General features: G+C 41.9%; 1 protein-coding gene across 1 annotated transcript in view; it reads left to right on the top strand.

The window, feature by feature from the left end:
• SPTLC3 (serine palmitoyltransferase, long chain base subunit 3) overlaps positions 1 to 14,206 on the top strand; it is an 87,369-nt gene that overhangs the window by 53,295 nt on the left and 19,868 nt on the right. Inside the window, exon 8 of the mRNA XM_009319561.1 lies at positions 7,211 to 7,316. Within this exon, the coding sequence (XP_009317836.1) occupies positions 7,211 to 7,316 (106 nt within the window). The remainder of the gene's footprint in view (positions 1 to 7,210; positions 7,317 to 14,206) is intronic.

Raw genomic sequence — 14,206 nt, 5'->3', positions numbered from 1 at the left:
CCCAGTATTGCCCTACATTAAAGACAATAAAAGAGATGCCAAGTGGTACCACCACTAGTGCCCGAGACATGCTTTCTGTGCAGGAGAATCAAAAATAAACTCAAATGAGGCAGCAGATTTTGAAGCTACCTTTTTGCTATTAGAATGCAGCTTGAGAAGCCGGCTTTTTTCCATGCTCCTTGTTGCTTACATCAGCCTCTTTTGAAATGCTGTGTAATACCCTTGATAAAACTGCCTAGAACATATTTACTTTGGCTCCGACTTCCTTGGTTGCACATGTGTAGAAGAGATATGTATAGAAGGGTGAGGTGTGAATGTTTGTTGCAGTTATTATAAATGGTTATCAAAACGAGGAGGAATAATTATGTAACAATTTAGTGAAGCAATAATATATTTTCTGAACCAACTACTTCCGGAATATTATACAAAGAACATGCACAGGTGTGTGCTAGTAACCTCCCTTTCTAACAAGCTTGGCATTGTAAATCTCTTTCCCCTCCCTTTTTTCTCCCTGTTACGGAAAAAATATTTTTTAAAGAAAAATTATAGGAAACTTTGTTCTGTGATAAAAATATTTCACAGACGAGAGTAAAACCTGCCATTTTGAACTTGCTACTGAAGCACATTATCTTTCAGAGGCTATCCAGTAGCTAATTCTGTAAAACTGTGTTATTTTATTTCAAAGCATATAATCTGTAATACTGGATCTATTCTTTTGTTATTACACAAAAGTAAATAATTATGCTTATTTCATTAGTAAGCCAAGAAGTAATCTCTACCTATTACCTTAATTGTGTATAACATAATTCTTATTCTTACAAAAGTTAATGAAATTCTATTTCAGTAAGTGGGTAGCTGTCCTAGGCATTACAGTTTTCACAAAAAAGTCTGAGTATTTTTTTCTAGAACAGATGAAATTGTTAGGCCTCTATGCTTCTCCTAAGTAAAACAAAAGGCATCTGGATGTTCCTCCTTTTTGACAAAAACATTGCACAGGTGTATGAGAATGTTTGCAAGCCTTAAGGTGAATAATAGAACAAAAATGTGCTGTGGACCTATAAGTCCATTTTTATTTGGACATAGGAATGTGCCCTGCATCCTGCCTGCCAGTGAACAATCCCTTCCTTGTAAACAGACAGGAATTTACAGGCCTGGGCTGAGAGAAATGCGCAGGCACACACCTACAGACCATCTATGTGAGAGAAATGGAGAGAATACTCCATTTCAGCCCTATAACTAAAAACTACTGAACAGGGCATTCCCTTCCTGTGGGCTCTCATTAGTACCATTGCTAGTCTTCACCCTGCCAAGGTCACACCGGTATGCCACAGGGTATTTGGCCTTTAAGGGACATTTTCTGTTCCAGGGACTTGTGAGTTTTTGTGGATGGTAGCAGCAAAGCTCAGCTCCCTGGAGCCCTTGCTCTGAGGAATGGGTGTAGGGGGATTTTTATTTTTTTTTTTTTTTTTTTATTTTAGGACGTGAGCAGTCCTAAATTTATGCAGTAGTGTTTTTAGCGGGCTAAAATCGTTCTGAGCTGCCCATAAAGCATCTGCCTTTTGTCTCCCCTGCTGTGGTCTGGGCACCATTCAAATTACCGTTTCCCAGACGGTGATTTGTTTAGGAAGCTAGCAAAGAGCTGCATTTCTACACTTGAAATGCAGCCAGCAGCACAGTCCAACAACTAGTATGCAGTGGGAAGGAGCTGGGAGGCTAAAACATCTCCCCGCCTCTGTGGCGGTAGTGGCCTGGCCTTGGTTAGTTTTGTGCCAGAAGGTGTCTGATGTTACCCTTACCAGGCCTGGGCTCCAAGGAGCCTCTCCCACCCTCCCCAAGTGACCTGCATGGGGGTACTTCAGCTATACGGGGGCTACGCTCTTGGATGGTTTTATTTCCTGGCTCAGGGAGAGACTGACTTATCGCTTGCTTTTTTTTATTTCTAAGACAATCTCTTATTAATATCATATATTTTAAAGCACTTTTTCAGAACCTCTGACCTTTATCGTAGTTAAATATAAGCCAAAATCCCTTGACCCTTCAAATAAAACTTGAAAAGCCAAACCAAATAGCTAACAATTAATCAGCTTGTGATTTTACCAAGGCTTTTCTGTCACAGCAATTCTGGGTCTTACATCGGTATCAGGTGCAGCAGTTTTGGGTCTTATACTGCTATCAGGTGAGAGCCTATCTTTGTTCATTCAGGGGACAGATGAGTGTGTTACTAACTATATCCAAGTGAATTCTGTTCCTATCAGCCTGTATAAGAAGGTGCTGTACAAGGCTTAGGATTTGTTTATTCTTTCTAATTCTACCACATTTTTCCCATATAGCATCAAGCAACTCAATTGCAGTCACATTTTCAGGTTTAGATTTGCAATTGTGCGAGCAGTCTGTGGGAATGTCGTGACTACACACAGAAATCAGGCCATGCGGGAAAAAAAAAGTCTCCAGTTCTCTTCATTGCAAGGGCACTTCAATATCCAATCAGAACAAGCGATACTACAAGGAGGGCAGGCAACTGCAAGGCGCAACCAAGCACCTTGGTTAGATGAAAATCTGGCCTCTAATCTGGTACTTAAATCCCCATCTGAAATGGGAGTCACAGTAGTACATACCTAGCTCCTCCTTACGCACCTTTTCAGAGTGTTGTGAAAGTAGTGAAGGGTTTTTTGGGTTCTCACAGATCAGGTGGTTGATGACAGTGTGTCATGCAGGTATGAGCTGTTCAGGTTTCCATACAAAATATAGTTTCCTGCTTGGACAACAGTTGTGAATTTATGTTAATACAACTCTGGCATTTCTCAGTCTATTCAGTCAAATTAATGCTTTGGAGTTCAGATATGTGTGCCATGAGGACACATTAAAGAGAAAACACAGCTACCTAGAGGAGTTGTAGTTAACACTGAAAGAACTTTTAGGCAGCAGAAGGCCCTCACCTTTCAGTGCAAATATATTCTCTAGCAAAAAAAGAAGGAAAGAGGAGAAAAAAAAAGTGGAAAACTATAAGCACGTGCCTTTAAGCAAGCAAGCAAATAAAATAGTGGGGAAACGAAAGAGATAAATGAACAGGTAAAAATTAGCAAAAAATCTCTCTGATTGCAAAAACCAAAGACTTTGCAGTGGCTTAGTACAAGATGGTTCCTTAATTTATTTATTTTTTTCCAAAGGTGTAAGTGGCCCTTGAATTTAAGAAGGGAGGGCAGTGTTATAGCTATTACAGAGCAGGATGAAAGGCACATTACCCACTAAGGTTTTGCCCTCCTTGAAGCCTCTGGCCACTATCAGAGACAAGATTATTACACCAGATAGGTGGACCACAGCCTAATCCAGTTTGGCGTGTATTTCCCTGTGACACATACAGACGCTGCCGCAGAGAGGAGACTGGTATATCCTGCTCCTAGCATGCTGTGTCTGCATTTGCCCTCTCTGATTTGAGAAAGCCGTGTCTGACTTGCCAAGTGTGAACAGGAAGCTTTCCTGAGCAAGTGCTCTTTACTTTGACAGAGATATATATTTGTCGAGGGGCAGGAAGGGGAGTCTCAGACTGTTGCTGTGACTGCAGTAATCACCACTCCCACCACCCCATTCCAAACGAAGGTGTTCAAAGCTGTGATTTCAGGGAAATGACTCTAAAGATTCTTTTGCTGTTCAGAGCTGTGCCAGCAGCCGGGGACTTTTCAGAGACTATTTTTCACTAGAATGAAAACCACCTTCTACGGTCCTACAGTTACTGTTTACACCCACAAAACCCTTGCAGTGGTTTCCCTTTGTTGCTTTAGGGATCTGCAAGGAGGGACAGCATTGGAGCTAGCCACTCGAGTCACCCACGAAAGGACAGCGACCAGGAAAGGTACCAGCGGGGGGAGAGAAAGAGAGGAGGCGGCAGATGCTGCAGCAGATGCACTGCAGCAGGAGAGAGGTGGTTACATGGGAAGCTGAGAAGGGACAGGTAGCCGCAGAGCCTGCATGAACTTGCACGAGAGTGCAAAATGGGAGAAACTGAAAACAAGAGTGGCAAATACAAGGTGAAGGAAAGAAGGATGTGATAAGGGTAGTAGTAGCCTGCTTATTTTAATTAAAAAGGATTCAGCTGACATCACGCAGGAGGTTTCCAGCCCACGCAGAGGAATGGTGATGACATCCCCAGCATTGCAATGTAAGTATGAGGGGTGGAGATGCCATGTCTCCCTGTGAGGAGGCACTGAGTGTGCCTGGGAGAGGGCAGGGGCCCCTCCAGGAGCCTGGAGTCCCACCTGCACTGGAGGCAGCATGACACACGGCTGCCTGCCCAGGTCCAGGCTCACTTCGACCCACTGGCAGTTTGTGGTGTTGGTATTTCCGTCGAAGTAACTCTGAAGGATCCCAAACAAGGATTATGCAAGTCTACAGTAAATTCTAAAAACCCTAAGAGATCCACTGTCCCTGCTTAGGAAACTTTATCCTCCACATCTAGACTATATGCCATAGGGAGAAGGTGGAAACTGAGACAAGGATAGATTTGGTTGTGCTTTGACTAATTAATCAAGTGAAATTCTTAACACCACCTCCTGGGCTGGTGAACGGTTGTTAGCCATTACCGCTGAAAAGCCTGGGCTGGTGATGGTCAAACAAGGAAGGACAGTTATTTTCCCCGTAACTGGTTATTCAAGATGGACTCGTGCAACTCATCATCTCAATGTCCCAGTGTTTCACAGTCTGACTATATTTAATGGGCAAATAACTTGATATCCAAAAGCCACCTGGGGTTGCACTGTTGTTTTTCCTGGTGTTCAGTATATCCCACTTTCTGGAAAGTCTAAGCACCAGCACACAGAGAGCACTGCATTTTCACTTTGAGTAACAGAAGCAGCCTTTTGGGGGGAAGATCAAAGGTAACAGATTTTTTCTTCCTCCCAATTTCCCCTTTCCAAATGAGGCAGTACAAGCACAGAGTAAAAAGGTCAGTAAAATTCGTTTGCACCTAAAGAAATTATGTGTTGACTATTACAGGCCTAAGAAAGGGTCACACATACATGTTTTTCAGAATGAGACATCAAAACCAAAGTGAGATAGCCCTGATCCTGCAAACAGACGTGTCCTTAGCCTGTACTCCAGCAGGACTATGTCATGTGTGAAGTCAGGCAAGCTCATCCCTCGGAAATGTTCTTCCCTATCTGTGGTCTCATGTTCCGCACTAGTTTGGACAGAGGAGCTATTCACGTCCATGTATTTTTTAAACGGCTCTATTAAACAGCGTTATGTACATTTCACTTCTCTCTATCCTCTCCTCTTTCCTTTCTTTTCATGTGGATGTATGTTAAAACAACTGAATCTTCAAGCCATGCTTTTAGCTCGGAGGGCTGGGCAAACTGACTTTCCTGAAGTCTAGAACCGATCTGGACTGACATGTAGACAGAATACTGAATTGAAAGACCCTGTGTGATTCAGGGGAGGGTTTCAAAAGTCCCAAAAGGATTTAGATGACAACGACATGGGTAGAGAAATAATTCAGTGGAGAAAAGGGGGTGCCCAAATTTTACTTTGAGTGACTGAGTGAGCTTTCTGTCATCATGGGGAGTGCTTTAATGCTCAGAACTCAAAAGGATTTCTGAATGTTATCTACTCAAAACAAAAGAGAAGGTGAGCAGCTCTCGTCTATGAAATATGCACATACTGCAAATGCTCAGCTGGGTTATAAATTTCCCTTTTAAAGCACCAAGGAACTTCTATTTCCTTTATTGCCACCTAGTGGAAACTGTGCTGTCTGCATTGCATTATTCATAACAGCATTTCCATCTCAGAGCTCATTGAGCTGTGCAGATGATTGCACCACTGAAATAAGGGGCAACTTATCGTGCATGTATTGTGCTTTGTAAGTTATAGCAAGGTCTTGGTAGCTCAAGAGATTACACGGTAAGGTGCAGAGTGGCACAGGTGTTTCTGAGAAATTTATCTTTCACCGAGATCAGTAAATGGTACTAGCAAGAGGTGAGGTACCAGATTGGAAGGGTTCATGTTATAACCTTGCCATCTCTCAGGTCACAAGGTTATTCACAATGGACAGTTACTATGCAAATGGCCCAGTTCCAGTCAGGTGGAAACCAAGCTACAGGTCAACATTAATATAGCTAGGGTGTATTTTCTTCAGTTGGGACAATTGTATTTTAAAGATTAGCCGTGTACTATTTTAGAAGGTTATAATTACTGCATTAAGATGTGTTGCTGAAAAAGTGGGGTTCTATTGTGAAAAAACGCCATTGATTTTCTCAGCTCACACTTTGAACTGATTTTTAGTGTTCCTTGGGGTATTATGAGTCTCTGTAAGATGTTATTTGAAAACATTTTGAAATGTCAATCCAGATTCCTGAAAAATACCGGAATAGTTCATTTTGGAGAGTGTTCATTCATGTGCAGACACCAGAATGCTGGTTAGATTTCAGCTCTGCATTGAGAGTCACATTTGGTCTGACGCTTATTCCTGTGGTGTTTTTTCTTGCTTCTTCCACGTTTTTCAAAACTTCAATGGCTTTCCTTCAAGAATTTTATTAGATTATCCACACTCAGCCCTTGAGAAAGCAGCTAAGTTTCTAACATTGTTCTAGGCCCCTTTGTATCGAAGTCCCGCCAGTGCCAGGCATTTTGGCACCAAATTAGTGTATCCACACCATGTTCTTGTATCCACTTGTCTCTCCCTATCTCATCAGCAATCTTTCACTCACTTTCCTTCTTGAGAAGGACAAGATTTCTCTTGCTGCCACCCTGACATGCTTCACGCAGCCTGACCCAAGCCTTTGCTGAAGCAGTGCATGTTATTCATGATCCCGTGGTGATGTTGGAAAGCAACCAAAAACTCACTATTTGGAAGCCTTGAGACATGAGTATCAGCAACCCATACAGCGAACTGCTGGCAATTAGCCTCAGTACTTAAGCAAAGTGGTTTCCTTTAGCCTTTAAATAAAAATGTATGCCAAGAATTTCTAGAAGTTTCCCAGATAAGGTGCATAAATGGAAGCTTTTTGTAACTCTCTTTGTCACTAGATTGCATTCAGGCAAATTAAATTAATTGTTGGGTCCTGCTAACTAATAAAGGAAGTTTATCTTCAGGACACATTTTTTTACTGTTGTCTTTTTCTGTGTAGGAAAAAATAGTGCCCAGTAGAAAATCGAAAGTTCTTTAGAAAAATCTTTGTTAATGTTTTTCCTTCCTTCTTTTTCTTATTTTTACATAAAGATATGCAGAGCCTTGAGCAGTTGCTGAGGGATGCAATAATATATGGTCAGCCTCGAAGCCGCAGAGCATGGAGAAAAATTATCATCCTCGTGGAGGGCATTTACAGGTATGTTTGTGTTTTAGAAACCTGAGTAGTCTTTATCGTTTCTGAGGACAGAATGATACATTGAGTGAAGCGAACATTGACTCTAGGTATCTGAGAGAAACCTTAAGAGAGTGGAGGTTACAATAACATTCTGTGATCTTGTAAATTGATTTCCATTACGTCAGTCTGAGCCCTGGTGTAACTTGCTCCAGTTAGATCCTGTGCATTGTTCTGAATGTTGATTTAGCAAATCACAGTGGAGTGGGAGATGTACTGTGACAGCAAGACAGATCATCACCTGGTGTATGTTGCCACAGATGTGATAAAATTCATGGAGCTATAGTAGGTGAGGAGTTTTGCTAAGTGAGTAAGCTGAGTTTTCTGGAGTTGTTTGCTACGCACAGGCAGATCAAAAGACAACTACGCAGAACTTAATTAGCTCTGCATGCCCAGTTCTTACCCAGCTGTTGGAATCTAAAAACTCAAGCTAAACATAGGCCAAGAGATACCAGCACCTTTCTAGTAATTAGTGCTGGATCTAATGGACTCACACTTTAACAGGAAAAACAATTAAAAGACTGGCTTTCAAAGAATTATATAGTGGTATTTCACGTAGCCCCAGTCCCTGGAGGAATTTCAATGAGAGAAGTGCCTTTGAGAATCCATCAGATAATATCAGCATTGATAACACCATGTAATTATAGAGCATCCAGTCAGATAGCTCTGGTTCACTAGTGTGGTACGTCTTACACCCGAGCAGAAGGACAAACCATCACTAGAGTCGAGCAGCAAAGCAGAGGCACCAGCCAGGCCCACCGTCCTGGGTTTCATACTGGCAACCGCTCAAGTCAGGAGAAGATTGTTGGGAAGGCAGCCATGGGGCTGGTGGATAGCATGGAGGGGGAGCCACTGGTGGGCAAGGAGCTAGAGCAGGGAGAGGGAGAGATCATGAAGAGGAGGGAAGGGCTGAAGAAGCAGAGATCTGGACAGTAAGAGGGTTTGCAGGCATCTAGGTAAGGCTACTGTGGCGATGACGAGAGAGGCGGGGAGTAGGAGAAGGATAGGTTTGGGAGTAGCAACACTTGCACCAGAGAGAAGGGAACCAGAACCACTCATTCACAGGACGTGACATGGTTTATGAAAGCAACATTAAACTTTATGTGTAGGGATCATATCATGTGTTGCTGAACCAGTCTGGATGAGCAGTCGTTTATGCCATTTTATTGAGAAATGCTAGCACAGTTGAGCTGATTAGCTTCTTTCATAGGGAATCTTTTACGATCTCATGTCATCACAACTTCATAGTTGTCAGTGCTTTCTTTTTACCTAACATTTTCCATCTGCAAAGAGAACAAATCAGTCCTTATCTAAATACCTGTCACTCAGAGCTGAAACAGGTCAGCAGCAGATCAGCTGATCCAAAGCAGGCTGAACGTCTCCTTTCAACCAGAATAAACAGAGCAAAACTGCAAATAAACATAGCTTGGCACTACTAAAAGAAAGCTCAGATTTAAGGACTTTGATCATGCAGAAATTAAGTGGACCACCAACATTTTACTGATAAATATTCCCATCGGTCACATGGCCTGCAGAAAATGCTCCAGCTGCTGAGTTTTGTTCACTTTTAAATCCTTTACCCTGGATATTGATCACTAGGCAGCAAGAAGGTAAACTGGTGACACAGAAGCATAGATCAGTCTGAGCAGTGGGACAAACCCACTGTCAGATATTTGCAACTATAATGACTATATTTCCAGATGCATCTTTGATATAGAGTTTTCTTTTCCTCTACTTTTTCAGTTCATTTTCAAAAGAGATTTCGTTCTCAAAGTTCGAAGAACCTTCTGTTGGAATGCAAAATAAAAATATGTTAAACCTCAGAGAACCTCACTAAAGAGGAACCATAAAGTTCCTTCAGCCCCATAAGGGCTAAATAATGTTAAGACCGCTCATGCCCTGACTGTCTATGCTTGTGAAAGGCATCAAGTAAAAGAAAAACAAAGCTCAGCTCTCTAATAGTCTTTCATTGGAAACTAGCCCTAGCAGTAGCTAGGTTGGTTGGTTAGTTGTTTTCATAGTCTAAGCAGATCACAAATTGAAGATTGTGGTTTGGTTGCAAAGCAAGTCTGCTCTGACTCGAGGGAGAATACCACCACACCCCACGGTGTTGTATCCCTGCCATCACTGCCAACCCGAGACGCAGGCAGCTGATCTGTCCTTACAACACTGCTGGGAACAGACTCACAGGCCATGTAGTCTAACACAGTAAGTAGCTAATAACATTTCATGTGCAAAAGAAAAGCTGGAGAGAGACATATTAGAAATACTCTTACTTTTTTTGTGTGCATGTCCTTTCCTTTCTTGGCCCATGATTCTTGAAAGAGACTAAAATTTTCCAACCCCATATAGGCTACTCTTAATTTTCTTGAAGATTTGCCAGATGCCAAATTAACATTCATCTAGAGGGTTTAAGAGGAGGTAGACTGTTGTTAATGTATTCTTCTTACAATAGTTAATACTGCCTTTTTTTTCTTCTTCTTCCTTAAAGGGCTTAAATTATGCTTCAGGGACAACTAATACAGAATTTAAATAACTTGGTCAGAGCCATTCTCCACGTTAAAATATCTTGACTTGCAAGTTTGGCTTGGCAAGTTTTTACAGAAATGCTTTTTCCAGAGATGCAAAAGAAACACCAAGTTTTCCTTCTTTAAAAAAAATACTGTTATATGGGTCACCATAGTCCTAGTATGGTGAAGTTGATGGTATGGAAAAAAATTTGCCTTCTCTTTCCATTCAGAGTATGTTAAGGTGTTTACGCTGTGCATAAACTCGGACTTACCGGCTGGCAAAATCTGAAAAGGGTCATGGCTAACCAACACGAGCATTTCTGGAAATCAGACTTGTGCTTCAAACCGTAAGCCACAGATTTTGCTTGGTTACAACTGAAGGCAGAATTGGCCCCTAGACTTGGGAAGCACTCAAGCTACCTGTCAAATAAATAGCAATATGTATATGTTTGTTTGCTTTTTAAAGTCTCTATTATCTTGAAAAGAAAAAAAAATCATCAGAAGTAAATGTAACTACTAGTGAAAGCTAGTTCTTAACTTGGACTAGCCTAGGAGCAAATATATTCCATTTGCATTCCAAACTGAGAGAGACCATCTAGCCATCAATCTTCAGTACAAAAAGCACGAACAAGTTTTGGTGGTGTCCAGGGCACAAGTTAAACTGACTCACTAAATCATATTTCTATTATTCAAATTCCAGCTAATGTTTTCCTTCGCTTCTATCATTTCCAGTTCAGGATTAATCAGTTACTGTGTTCTTACATGGTTTGTGGTAGGTTTCTGCTCTCTTGCAGACATATTTACCTAGGAGTCAGACAGGCCAAGGCCCAGGGCAGGAGTTATGGGGCACCAGAAACTGATCAAAACAGATTGTTTTTCATTTGTTTTTTTCCCTGCTTTTAATTTAATTTGGGTATTTTCTCTTCCAGCTCCAAAAATAGCTCTCTGATCAGTTAGATATTGTCCAGTGCCTTTTCATGTGCATTAGAAGTTCTTTAGGATTCAATGCCAATACCGTAGGAAATTTTTCAGGGTTATTTTTTATTTCCTGGGATTGAGTGACTGGACTTACAGAAAAGAATGGGGTAACATTTCATGTCTTTGGCCAGGAACCAGCATTAAAGGTTAACATTTCTATCGTTTCAGTGTATGGGGTTGTATTTGAGGGCAGGGTTGGAAGGTTTCCTTAAAACTATTGCTCTAAACTACAAAACAGAGATTGTTGTATGAATGTGCAAGATTTATGTAAGAAAACAATACCTAAAGTAAACATTAAAATGGAATGCATACATCTTGGGAGTAACAGGTCAGGAAAGGAGGGATTTTCCCAATTACAAACTAGCCTGAAAGGGGAACAGATAAAGTTTTCAAATGCTGAAAGGATAGTGGTACTATAGGGTATGTTTAGAGACATTGAGTGATGCAATTATGAAGAAGACAATAGGTTGAATATTGGTAAATTAATTTTCCTGACAGAAAAAAAAAAAATTGAAACTGTGGTACCATAGTAGGATGTAGAAGACTCTTTTCCTGAGAAGTTTCAAAATAAACTGGACAAAAACTGTCAGTATCCTGTCAAGAGCAAGCCTTTGTTCCAAGCGAAGTGACCAGCACAAGTGCACACCTCGTGTTTCTCAAAGCACCTGGCTCCACAATTCATCAGCTGCATCAGGAAGAATCTCAGTGATTGAATCAAACTTCAAAATTCAACGATCCCAGAATTTTGGATTACCTCCTCGCATCTGGAAGTGCATTCAAACTGAGTGTGTACTGAAGAAAGCTTTTGTGCCTGCCCGCCGAACAAAGGTGATGAGGGTCAGCTGCAATCTAGAAGCTTTACATCCCTGCCACCAAGCTCATAATTTTTGCTACAAGGCAGGATGTAATACCACGTAATGAGAATGTCTGGCCTGGGCAGAGCCAGCTTATGTCCATCTGCATCCAGCTTTTTTGATGTGCCCTGTGTGCTTGAGCAGATCTGGAAACAGATCAACAGCTTTGTAAAAGTGACACAACCAGACTGAGACAGAACAATTACAGTTCACTTCTGGTTCTCTGGTTTAAACTCAGTCGACATCAATATTTACTGAAGGATTCAGTAAACTTTCCATTTGGGATACCCAAGGGGTTATGTGAAGTGAGCTTTATCTTGGAGCAATTCTAAACAGAGCTGTGTTTATATCACAGACCATCTCCCAGGGACACAAGAGAGACCAAGAACAGAGTAGGCAGCAAAACAGCTCTCATCTCTGCCATCAGGAGGGCTGAGGCCTGTTTGAATGGCAGCACGTGAAAACTTACACGAAACCAGCAGCGCTTTATCTACTCCATGGACACTTCAAGGCCATGTTAGGATCTCTGTCAACTATTGTAACATTTATGTCAGCCAGCATGTTTCAAGAGCAGTAAATCAACACTGAAATTAAATACAAGTGCTTTGTTTGTCTAAACATCTTGGAGTTCAAAGAGAAATCTACTTGTACTAGTAAGAAAAGTTTTCATTAAATCTTCTTAATGGTTAAATCTTGCAATAGCCATGTACCAGCTCTATGTATTCTGGGAATCAGCAATAACTTTGCTTCCATTCCACAAATATGCAGCAAATCAAGCTCTGTATTTTTAATTTACCATTTTTACTCTTGTCTTTTTGAAGATAAATGCTATCTCTCCCATCTGAAATCTCCATGAGCCACTAAGCCTAATCATGTCCATGTAAATGTGGAAAAACTCTTACTGTCCTTCTTTGCCTAGCTGGTCTGCCCAAGTATCGCTGGAGGGTGGAGGGTGGGATGCCTATTCGCTTCCCTCTGCAGAGGTGCTCCTTGGCACCACTGTCACTCTCTGACCATATAGCCAACGTGCAGGCCGACCAGACGCAGCCGAGAGCCGCCATCCCCAGAACGATGGTACGATGCCTCGTGCCCAAGCACACCCAGTGGCTCAGTATAATTTTTAGCTGACTAATGCTTTGACTCTGGGCTAATGTGAGGACTGTGGGCTCTGCCCTTGTATTCATTAGGAAAATAGCTGTGGTGGTTGAAGTTGCTTCTCCCCCAGTTGCCAAGTGCCGTTTGGGAAAAGTGAGAAAGCCCAGCTTTCAGGAGCTTGCAGTACAAGCCCACCCTTCTTTGCTGCAAGAGACTGTGGTGCTGATATATAGCCCCACAGCTGCCTCTTCTTTTGCTGGGCAAGACAGAAGGGCAAGATTTGCCAGCAGTCACCTGACAGCCAAAAATATGCCTCCAGGCACACATAGCCACTCTCCGAACCTCCCAGTACGAACAGCACAGTCAACCCTTGTCCATGGCTGCTCCCCTGTGCTGTTCTTTCAAACTAATGGAGACTTGCCTATGGGCAAGTCTCCTTCAAAACTGGAGACCAAGCTGTTTCCAAGCTTACTCAGGAGACCAAAGGCTGAAGGAGGACTAAAATTGTCAGAAATTTCCCAAGTGCTAAAAGCACATCCTGCCGCTTTTGTGGTACCAAACTTCCAGCTGCATAGTGCAGCTAGAGTGGCAATAAAACAATCTGTGAAAGCCACTGGACCAGGATCTAAAAATTGCCAAGAAGTTGTGTTGATCGCACTGCCTTTTTTTACATGCTGTTTGGGAACAAACTCATCATTTCTGCTTACCTGAAACTCTTGTAGCATCTGCAATCGGAAACCTTATCCACAGGCCTTATCCACGGAGCACTGGTTTTCCTGGCACACAGCGCACTCACTGTTTTTGCTAGGAAGTATTTAGCATTTAAAGACCTGCTCACTAGAGCTAGTGTAAGAGAACATGTTTAACTCATTATGAAATGAATACTGAGTGCATCAGAGCATATCCAAGCATAGCTGTAGTCATCTCACAAAGGTTTTCAAGACGCAATAATCTTCACAGCAATACTATTGGTACGTCATCTTTTTGGGATTAGAGTGCATTTCTTATTTGTCTCCCTGGGCTTTCATTTTGCTGTACAGCTCCTCTGTGCCTTCTAACTTACTGACGTGATTACCAGCAACAAAAGAATTATCATCTCTTCTTATTTCTACAAATCTCAATACGCCATTAGTGCAAGTTCAGAACATTTCCTTTTCCTGCATCGCTGTAAGAAAATGATAAGAAAAAGAACGGAAATGTTTTTTCCTTTTGAGTACTACATAGCAGGCTGCATTTCCTAAAAAGTTCGTATTGGGAGAAACAATTGGCAAGAGAGGATTTGAGCTCCCTTTTCTAATCCCTGATTCTGTCCACTCTGAAGACTGGGGCTGCTTTGAGTTATGGCACCATCTGTGCATTTCAGGTGGCCCATCTCCTGTGTATGTTAGACCCAAATACTTTGCACCAGGGTAATTTG

This window comes from Pygoscelis adeliae, unplaced genomic scaffold, assembly GCF_000699105.1.
Source record: "Pygoscelis adeliae isolate BGI_AS28 unplaced genomic scaffold, ASM69910v1 Scaffold122, whole genome shotgun sequence".
Classification (NCBI taxonomy): domain Eukaryota; kingdom Metazoa; phylum Chordata; class Aves; order Sphenisciformes; family Spheniscidae; genus Pygoscelis; species Pygoscelis adeliae.
This window is presented reverse-complemented; position numbering and strand designations above follow the sequence as displayed.